Source organism: Berghia stephanieae, chromosome 3 (assembly GCF_034508935.2).
Source record: "Berghia stephanieae isolate SIO BIC M18660-M18661 chromosome 3, UCSD_Bste_1.3, whole genome shotgun sequence".
Lineage (NCBI taxonomy): Eukaryota > Metazoa > Mollusca > Gastropoda > Nudibranchia > Aeolidiidae > Berghia > Berghia stephanieae.
This window is the reverse complement of record NC_088362.1, coordinates 108,390,222-108,401,203: the sequence shown is the minus strand read 5'-3', so window position 1 is coordinate 108,401,203 and position 10,982 is coordinate 108,390,222. Positions and strand designations below refer to the sequence as shown.

The 10,982-nt window shown below is 35.6% G+C and overlaps 1 protein-coding gene across 2 annotated transcripts in view; it reads right to left on the bottom strand.

Annotated features, from left to right (window-relative positions):
- Positions 1–4,325: 4,325 nt before the first annotated feature.
- Positions 4,326–10,982, bottom strand: part of LOC144969731 (putative acyl--CoA ligase YdaB) — a 10,556-nt gene continuing 3,899 nt past the window's right edge. The window contains exons 2-3 of one of the 2 annotated variants that reach the window (XM_078908892.1): positions 6,180–6,331; positions 4,326–4,677 (exon numbers count right to left, since the gene is read on the bottom strand). In XM_078908892.1, the coding sequence (XP_078765018.1) occupies positions 4,408–4,677; positions 6,180–6,331 (422 nt within the window). In that variant the 3' untranslated portion in view covers positions 4,326–4,407. The remainder of the gene's footprint in view (positions 4,678–6,179; positions 6,332–10,982) is intronic. The other variant, XM_078908893.1, reaches the window with a different exon arrangement.

Genomic DNA, 10,982 nt, shown 5'->3' with positions numbered 1-10,982 from the left:
TTTATTTATCTTCCCCCCTCAGGTCGGCCCCGGCAGTGGCCCGATTTTCCCCCTCCTTACTTAAGTTCCCTCCTTCCATCATCCTGGTCTTTTCACGTTTCTTTTCTTTTGTTGACGTTTCGGGTTATCTGACTCTATCGACTAACCGAGAGCACCCGAATCGTCACGCTCTAATGCTTCTTGAACAACTTTTACGTTGAGATATTTTCTAATGACGAAATCAATAACGTCTGCGTATGCCATTTATGGTGGAAGGTGGGATTCAAAGCTAGTTTGAGGGGCAGGTAAACGGTGCGCACTTCTTTTAGAGCATGTTCCAGGTATACAACGAACAAAACCAGACTGACTTGTGGTGTTCCAATATTAATTAAGAACGGTATTTGGGTTGTTGGTCGTTTACTCTGGTGTTCACCCAGGTCTCACTGAGCCGGGAACACACTAGTCTAATTCCATCACCAGTTATTATTGTAATCAATATATTTAGCAGGGCATGGCGACCTATCGCGTCAATGGCGCTGACACGTCTATCTCGGGGCTTCCTTCTTGACAAAATCCACTTTGGCTGTGTGATAAGTACCTTTCGATTTTCTGTGTGGTCGTATCCTGTTATTATGGAGTGTGTTTTTCGAATGGTGTTCAGGAAGGTTTTTTGTCTTAGGTTCTTTGGAGGTCCTTTGGTCTTTCCAGGTTTCTGTTTAGAAATGAATGACCCTGTGTTTACGTTGAGGGGCTTGAGTTAATGTAATATTAAATATGTCTGCTATGTGTTCTTCGAGTGACGGTGGTCAATATTTTAATAATTCAGAGCATAGTCTTCTCCTGGGGATTTGTTCTTGCTCAAACTGTTAAATCCTTTTCTTACTTCCATTGATGTTATAGGGTTGAGCAATGGGCGGGGAGATCTACTAAAACAAAAAGCGTGTATTCGTTTCTAATAATGACTTGAAAGAACCGTTGATATCTCACATGGGTCGTTTATATACGCTCTTGATTCGTCTGTTACTTTTGCGTTTTCGAAAGACTTCTGATTTAACAGCTTTACGGCCTTGAACATTACTTGGTCATTGCTACTTTAAACTCGTTTGTCGTGGATCTGCAAGTCATATAACCTAGATTTATGGCCTCGTGGTGGAAATAACAAAGTTTATAACCAAAAATACTTCTGTGGAAAAACAATCTTTTAAATATACCGCTAGTATTTTGGAACAAATTGATAGAACATTAATATATGAGAAAAGCCCTCTTTTAGTTAATTTGCTCAGACCTGACTACTTGAAACAGAAAAAAAAAATCGTAGTTTTCAGGGTTGATAACAAAGTAGACATGTTAACTGAACTTGAAATCACCAACCTCACCTAAACCGTGAAAATAATGATTTAAACTCCATTATATACTAGCTCTGGCACCAGAACTTCGTTTTCAAGCAGTACTATTGTATTTGTCTAATGTGTATGGTTCTCAGGTTAGAGCCGAAAATTCGTAATTCTTCGTAATTTTAGTAGTAGTAGGAAGTCCTCATTTAATTAGCCTTCTGTCTCGACGGGATGGTAACAATATATATATTGTTATGTTTTGGTTGTAATTTTTTTTTAGCCAATGCATATTTTATGTTGGTCCATTAAATTCGCATTCCTAAAAAAATCAAAGTAAACAAAAATATAAGACTGTTATTTTCCTTCTAATTTTCAAGCACAAAGCTGTGAGCACCACCTCGCCTTTTGATTTCTATAAATAATATATCGGTAACAATCGGTGCACGTGCCAGTGTGTTGTATTTGGAAAATAGCAAAGCTGCTTGATGGAGTATGCAAAAAAGGAACTGTACTCCCTATGCCATTTCCCATGCGAATTCTTGAGTTCCCAACAAAACGAGTGCCAGTCTTTTGTGTATCAAAGTCAAGGAAATTGCTCAGCAAAATTATACTTACAAGCAACATTTATATCATAAATTCTTCTGCATAAAGATGATTCAAGTGCAACTGTCGAAACAATAACTTTTGCCTTCCTTTCTTATAATAGTGCACGGTGTGAAATATTTTGGAGGAAGGAATAATATTATGAAGAAAACACGCTCTTTCTGACAAAGATTGATTTCATTCTAATTCATTTTAAAAAAATATAATATGAGTTTCGTGATCTCTGTTCTTATTCTAGATAATATAATAGCATATACTTTATTCATCCAAAACAATGGAAATTCGTTTACAGACGTGGCACGCATGAAAATGTATAAGCACAAAGTTGAGAATCAATGGCAACAATGTATACATATTATATAGAATGCAAATGCACAAAAAATGTAATAAAGATTTTTGTTTTTTGAAAAAAAAAATGTCTTGCATAAAGTAATGACCTTTGCATGGGGTTATCGTCGTACTGTCGAGCCGTCGGCCTTGAGTGTGTATTCGTTTGTCAATTCGGTCTAGCTCAAAGGGTGCTCCAGTTACTGGACGTTGCAGAACAATATTGCTTACTTGCAGAAATTCTTCTTCTTCTTCTTCTTCTTCTTCTTCTTCTTCTTCTTCTTATTATTATTATTATTATTATTATTATTATTATTAGTAGTAGTAGTAGTAGTAGTAGTAGTAGTAGTAGTAGTAGTAGTAGTAGTAGTAGTAGTAGTAGTAGTAGTATTGATTATTATGTTTATCTGACTACCCAATTTGGTGTTTTTGGAGCGTGACGGCATTATGATTATAGAGTTTCAAAACGATATTGCATGAAAACCAAAAATGAATTAATAATGTGATCTAGCTATATGCTGTAAGGTCATTATCTAACTTGCTTATCACAGAAGATTTACCAAAGGTTGTAAACGTTTGGCCTTCATAATTGCTGTCCCGTGACAAATCACATATTTTCAAGTTGGCTGACGAAATCGTGTGGTAGCTTTTATTTGGCACAAATTCCATACAATGTATTTGAAGCAACGTTTTTCAAGAATCCCTATGCTTACAAACAACAGTTAACACACACATATATATTTAATAATTTATTCTCCTTCTAAAAGTACAATTATATACAATCACATATTTATGTATATATCATATACGTATACATATATAGTAGTTATATATATTTATATATTTTATATGTAAATAATATTAATAATAATAATAATAATAATAATAATAATAATAATAATAATAATAATAATAATAATAATAATAATAATAATAATAATAATAATAATAAATAATAACAATAATGAATAATAAAATAATAATAATAATATAATAATAATAATAATAATAATAATAATAATAATAATAATAATAACAATATAATATATGTAATAATCTATTCTCTCTCTAAAAGTACAAATGTAGACAATCACACATTTATGTATAAATCATATATATGTATATATATATATATATATATATATCAAGATATGAAGTGAGTAGAAAAGTGCCAGAAGACAATAGAGAATAAAAAATTTTTTCGCGGCGGTGGTGGGGTTTGAACCTGCGACCTTATTGGTACGACAACTCCGCCTGGCAGGTGAGAGCGTGGCTCTACCGTGTGAGCTATCCACGAACACAAAAAATATTCGTTTCAAACCCAAAGTCATTTCTAGATCCCTCTCTCACCCACTTCTTGAGATCGCCGATTCGTTCACCACCATCGCGAAGTAATTTTGACCAGCAGTTAAGCTTAATAGCCAATATTCTCATCACAAACATATAACATAGAAACGATTGAGACATTGAGTATGCTCCGGTGTATGGGGTGAATTTTTAATTCAGAAAAGTGAGTGGAGCAGGCACTTATGTTGGTAACAACAAGATATGAAGTGAGTAGAAAAGTGCCAGAAGACAATAGAGAATAAAAAATTTTTTCGCGGCGGTGGTGGGGTTTGAACCTGCGACCTTATTGGTACGACAACTCCGCCTGGCAGGTGAGAGCGTGGCTCTACCGTGTGAGCTATCCACGAACACAAAAAATATTCGTTTCAAACCCAAAGTCATTTCTAGATCCCTCTCTCACCCACTTCTTGAGATCGCCGATTCGTTCACCACCATCGCGAAGTAATTTTGACCAGCAGTTAAGCTTAATAGCCAATATTCTCATCACAAACATATAACATAGAAACGATTGAGACATTGAGTATGCTCCGGTGTATGGGGTGAATTTATATATATATATATATATATATATATATATATATATATATATATATATATATATATATATATATTATATATATATATATAATATATTATATATATATATATATATATATATATATATATATATATATATATATATATATATATATATATACGAATTAAGATCTATTATAAGATATTTTTATTTTGGCCATATATACTTTATTTTCTATTTTTCTATATACTGTATAGATGCAAATCGGTTTTTCGATGTTTTGTTTATATCTTTTGTGTATTATGTGTTACATTCAGCTTCTATTCGTTTTACAGACAATGTTTTAAGCCCATTTTTATCTATTTTCCCATTCGCATTAAGTGGAAATGTGTCAAAGAACAGATAGTGTTTGGGTATCGGCTTGATGTCGCTGGTCTCACTCGTTAAAAACAAAGACTTGAAATATTCCTTGATGTCCTCAAATGTGATCGTCGACTCCCCAGTCTTGATGATGCAAAGACAAATCTGTTCGTGAACAACTGGATCAGGAATACCCAGGATGATGCTTTTCTGAAAAAGAAACATTTCAAATGGAAATTTTCAAAGGGCTTTTCATGGGGCATTTAAAGACCTAAGGAACCCTTACTATGATATTTTTTGTTATGCTTAAGAAATTATGGAATCCTGCTCTCTGTAAGGACAAAAGAATCGAGATACAAAACTTATTTCGAAACTAAATACTTGTATAAGCCTGACCTAGATAGGCTTTAAAACTGCTTTTTGGAGATGGTTTTTTTCTTGTATTTTTGTTTCTGCTTTGTCTGGCGCAGTTTCATATACATTTTCCCAAGTTCCATCTTTAAAACAGCATTTGTTTTAACGTCGTTCGTGCTAATCTTAGACGAATGCAACGCATTGAGCGGAAAATACACTTTATAACAAAAATGTCGTTATCGACTCACCCACGACAAAAGCCAAACGTTATTGCAAGTCATGGTATTGATATATAATCATCATCATCATCATCATCAAGTGCCAGGCCTGTTGCATACATCGGCGATCATGTCCCTCCAAACATATCTGTCCTCAGATCTCAATAGCTCGATTCCTGTTCCTCCTCCACCAATCCATCCGTTCAGATTGTCAATGTATCCTCTGTCTCACTCTTCTTCTCTTCCAAGCAACTTTACCCGTAAGTACAATCTTTTCAATTCCGTTTTATTTTCTGTAAATATGTCCGAGAAATGTTAACTGTCTTTTTTATGGTGTTTACCAAAGATGGTAATATTACCTATGTAAACAAATGAATATGGGGTAGCGGGGCAGCTTGTCAGTCAAAGGATAGTAAGGCGATCCTTCCCTCCGTTAGCCTGTGGTAGACCCTTGGGCAAGGTCGAGTAACCACTTAGCTTCCCTAACAGGGTTACATGAAATCACGGCAGGCAGGTGATGGATAGGAGAGGGGAGCAGTCAGGAGAGTTCAAGGAACTGACCAACTCTCCACAGCGTCAGGCAGAGGATACCATTAGGTACAATGGCTGAGGCTAACCGCCCAGTATGTAACGGCCCTCACAGAAAGTAATTACAGCCTACTGTGAGTAACAATCTGCAAAGTAATATCATGTCACAAAACATAGTATGTCCTCACAACAGCGTGCATGGGGATCAGCACTGATATAGAAAATATTGTGTCAAATTTTCCTTCATTATGAGATTGTAACACAATTATAAAATAGTGTAAATCTTACGTTGAAGTAAAATCAGCTAGAAACAAAGAGCATTCCAGTTTGAAGGAGTGGAGTGCAGTAGTGACCCTTAAAGAAAGTCGCTTTCGTTGCTGAGAGTTTGGTGGAGCAGCTAGGACAGAAGGTGAATTAGTATTGAAATGGTTTAAGATTTTGAGGTCACTAAAACATTCTAATCACAATATCGAATGATTAAAAAGCCAAAACCTGTCAAAATTCTATAAAGTCACGCGTTTAGGATTTTTAACAGGTTTAGGGTTTATTTAATCGTCCAAAATAATGAACATTGTGTGTTTAGTTTGCAGTAATGTTGTCACACTGACTAACTTTGATATCCGGGTGGCTGTCTACTCTGGCCTCCATCCAACCTGGGTCGTGAATGGTTCCCTTGTGGTTAATGGCATTGGATTGACGACAGTGCACAAACATTTGTCCTTTTTCGTTCTTGTGACCTATGTCAGATGTCCGAAACCAACCGTCTGTAATGATAATAACAATAGTCATTATTTATATTTATACGAAGGCGGGATGATATATTATAAGTAAAGTTTGCCCATTAATTAAAACATCTTTTAGCTACAAACATGAAACTTTACACACAATCAAGCCATACTTATACACTGATGTGAAACAACTAATTCATTTGACGTCATTTGTGCTCATAATTGAGTAATACCACAACTTTACTAAGAAAACGCGGTAGAGAAAATGAAAACACATAATGAGCTCATCGTCAAACAGCGAGCGCTCTGTTGTTAGATTTCTAACAGTATATGGATGTTGCTGCACAACAAACATCAGTCAAAGAATGAAGGCTTCTTAGTGATATGTGTACCACTGATGTCGCAGTTCGAAAGTGGATTAGAATTTTCAAAGGAGATGAACAACAGAGATAATCGTGTTTGATCGCATGCAACCAGGTTGGCCACTTTCTATTTCCGATACGAGTAATCAAAAACCAGTTGACCATATTATGATTAGGGCGAATCGAAGGGTAAAACAAAAAGATATCGATGAAGTTGGGTTTTCATAAGAACGAGTACACCATATCATGATATCTCTCTTTGGATATAGAAAAGTCTCTACACGATGTGTCCTACGACAGTTAACTTCAGAAATGACAGCACAGAGAAAAGACATTTGTATCCATCATTTGAAACGATATGGCAAGGAAGGAGAGACTTTTCTGCATGAAGTTGTGACTGGTGATGAATCTTGGATCCACCACTACGAACCGGAGACCAAAGTACAGTCAATTGACTACATGCATAGATCATATGGAATTTTTTAAACAAGGCAAACGGGGAACTCTGAAAAATATGTTTCAACTTTACGAGCCTTCAAAAATAAACTCGCACGGGTTCGAAGTGGTAGAAATTCGATAGTGCAGCATGACAATGACCAAAAACTGGTTGTCAACCCCAAGACGGATTAATCCGATTTAAACTTCCAACCCTAGAGCACCCTGCATATTATAGTCTGCATCTTATTCCATCTGACTATTTCTTGTTCCCTCAGCTCAAAAAGTATCTGAAAGGAAACCGTAACAACAGTGATTTGGAGTTTAGATAGCGGCAGATTTTGTCGCTATTTTTGTGTGAGTATTTATTAGTTATTCTCTTTGCAGCTCTATTTTGTGCCATTTCGATCTTGTTGATATCAGTTTTGGTGTAGGGATCCCATATTATGCTTGCATATTCCTTACTATAGTTTTGTAGGTGCGTGTCTGAGTTTTGAGGGGGACAGCCATTCAGGTTTAGTTTTTTCTAAACGCTTGTTTTCTTTGCCTTTGATGTTATATTTGCCATCTGTGATTTCCATTTGAGGTTATGGGTAATGTTTAGTCCAAGATATCTAGAAGCTTTGACTTTATCTAATTTTTGGCCATGAAGGTGGTAGTCGTAGTTTACAGGTTTTGTTTTGTTTGATATGGTCAGAACGTTGCATTTGTTTGAATTGAAGCTCATAAGGCATGACTTCTCCCAGGCTTCCAGTTTTGACAATTCCTTGTTTAGTTCAACACTATTCAGATGTTAAGCCATCAGGTCGTTAATGAAAACAAGTAAAAGCAAAGGACATAGAGCCGATCCTTTGGGGTCTCCTGAGGTTACCCGGCCTATATCAGAGGTTTGACTTCTGACAACTAGTGTCTGGCCAATTATTCCAACTTTGCAACGTTGAATATCGCAATAAGAAAGGCAGGTTGCACGTCCCAAACTTAGATGACAGCAAAGCTACATAAAATAACTAATCGCAACTCAAGCGAAGCGTTATTTAGATTGGTACATGATAGGGCATATTGTGTCATTCAAGAACCATTGCTGAACATTCTTGTAATTAGGGACATCTCTTGTAATGATAAAGATAATAGAGTTTAAAATGTGATGATCGCGTGATTAGACTCCAAACTTCTGACTCTCTTGATTTCATAAATCATATTGTCATTTCTATTGCTTTTGTTGTTAACTTACGTCAGGTTTTGAGTCCATTTCGTTTCATGTTTGAATTTTTTTATTAGCCATGATATTCATCTTGTTGAATTCTTTTGTAATAGAAAGTTGAATAACACGCAGATGGAAACTAATGCGTGTACCATGTTGGTTAGAGAAGAGTGAATGAAAAATGTGCTTTTCTGAACACCAAGATTCGATGCTAATCAGGATAAACTAAGAGGTAAAATTATGACCTACCGGCTGAAAACGATACGATGCCGTAATTTAGAAGATAAAATATGTTTATTGACGTTACTTGATGACATTTATTATAGTGAAGAAAAAACTCACTTTCTGGTAATTATAAATTGCAAATCACTTTTGCGTTCTGGACCTTATTTAAAGATGAGAAAAAAAATTTACATACCTTCCAAAATTACCTCTCTGTTTGCGGTTGGGTTGTTGATATAACCCGAAAAGACAGATTTACCTCGATAAAGCACCTCACCAAATTTTCCATGTGCCACTTCCATCAAGCTCTTGTCAACAATTTTAGCAGTTCCGTTTATGGTCGGATACCCACAGCATGCGTCTTCATATTCAGACTTGTCGATTACATTCAAATAAAAGGCATAACCAATTTCAGTAGAACCATAAAGGATTGCTAGGCACTCCGACACTCGTCCTATTGCTTCCAATGTTATTTTGGATATGGGGGACCCTCCGGTTGCGATAACTTGAAGAAGTTTCTGAATTTTGTAACTCTTTGAAGAATCAAGATGGTCCAAAATTGATTGTATATCGCTTGGTACAATCAAAGCAGAGTCGCACTCTTCATTCTCCAATACATGCGTAATCAGCTCGCCTGTATTCACTCTTTTTCCTGGCGTCAAAATTAGAAGCAATCGTGTCATTCCAATGAAGGGGTAAAACATGGGAAATCCTCCGACTCATCCAAAAGATCTATGATTAAAATACTTGGAATCGTGTTTCAACTGCTGTGGCTCTGCCGCTTGGTCGACCAGAACTTTTAAACTTTTATGTGAACGGGGAACTAGTTTGGCAAAGCCGGTCGATCCGCTTGTGCACATTACAGCTGCGAGATCATCCTCTGTAACCGTCTCATCGACATACAAGTCCTGTTCCTGATCTAAGGATTCCAGCCAGCTTGTACATCCATTATTGTTTCCAATGGCAACATGAATCACTTGAGTTAAATAAGGAAGATCCTTAAACCCGACTCTTCCAGTTTGATCTTCTGTGCATTTCAATTTATCCAGGAATTTGCATGGTCCATTTTGTCGTAATGAAAGAAAATAATAGTATTAACCCATTTCGTCAACAAATATAATGTCAGGATGAAGCAAATGATGAGAAGTGAATTCAAAGCTAGATTAATGCCCAGGACTTCACATTCAATTCATGTTTCATATTTTTGATAGACATTCGGCAATGTGGTCTTTGTAGTATGACATTCGCCTTCGGATAGGAAGGTCCAGGGATCTAGTCCCGCTCTGAGCGACGTATGTTTGGTCCTTGGGAGAGGCTCTATTTTCATATTCTCTCACCTTACTCAGGAGTAAAATGAGTACCTGGTTGGTAACAGCATTGCTTCTGTCGGGAAAAAATGTAATATCGCCAAACGGTATTGCTGTTGATTAGGTAGACCTGTGTAATCTCTCCCATGCTCTTTATAATTTGTACAAACGACTGTAAAAGCGCAGAATTAAACATACCCCTTTTAAAATTTCCTGACGATACAACTCTACAAGGACTAATTACTAATAATAACGAAATAAATTATAAGAAAGAAATAAAGAAATTTGTTTCCTGGTGCGACAATAACCACCTTGAATTGAATGTTAGTAAGACCAAAGAATTAATTTTAGACTAGAAAAGATAAGAATACCAAAGACCTGATCACTATTAAACATGAAAAAGTAGAGCAGGTAGTAGAATACAAATATCTATGAGTCACCGTGGACAACAAATTACGGTGGGACGTACATTCCAGTTATGTCAATAGTAAAATTAATCAAAGAATGTACTTTTTTACGGAAATTGTCCCAACTTAATACTGACAAAACACTTTGTACGCTATTTTATAGATCTGTAATAGAAAGTGTTTTTTTTGGGGGGGGGGGGGGATTGTCTTAGCTCAGCAAAAGCTAACTTTGACAGGATTATTAAAAGAGCAAATACATTTACTCCAGGATCCATGTCTTTTAATGATTTATATTCAGAATACCGCTTAAGAAAAATGAGTTAATATTTTAGATAATCAACTCACCCTTTAAATCTTCAGATCACTAAGTCGAACGGAAGTGACCGGTTGTTGTCTATACGAACAAAAAGTGAAAGACACCTCCGATCCTTTTTACCTTACAGTTGCAGAATTTGTAATAAGGAAAATAATTTATAAATTTTGGTCTACGTCTGTTTTGAAACCTTTTCTTTAAAATTACTCCATACCCACAATTTTTAAACGTCAATTTATAAAATCGTTTACTACAACTTTTCTATTGACCTTTTTATTCTACATTACGAGCCATGTAATTTATGCTATGTAATTTTTCTTAGTCAATTTACAATAGTATTATACTATAATTAATTCTTAGCTTTATCCATTTTTTTTTTGGTTGTTGTTGACATAATATACCTTTTCTAGATATTTATATCTTTACACTTTTAAAATCTG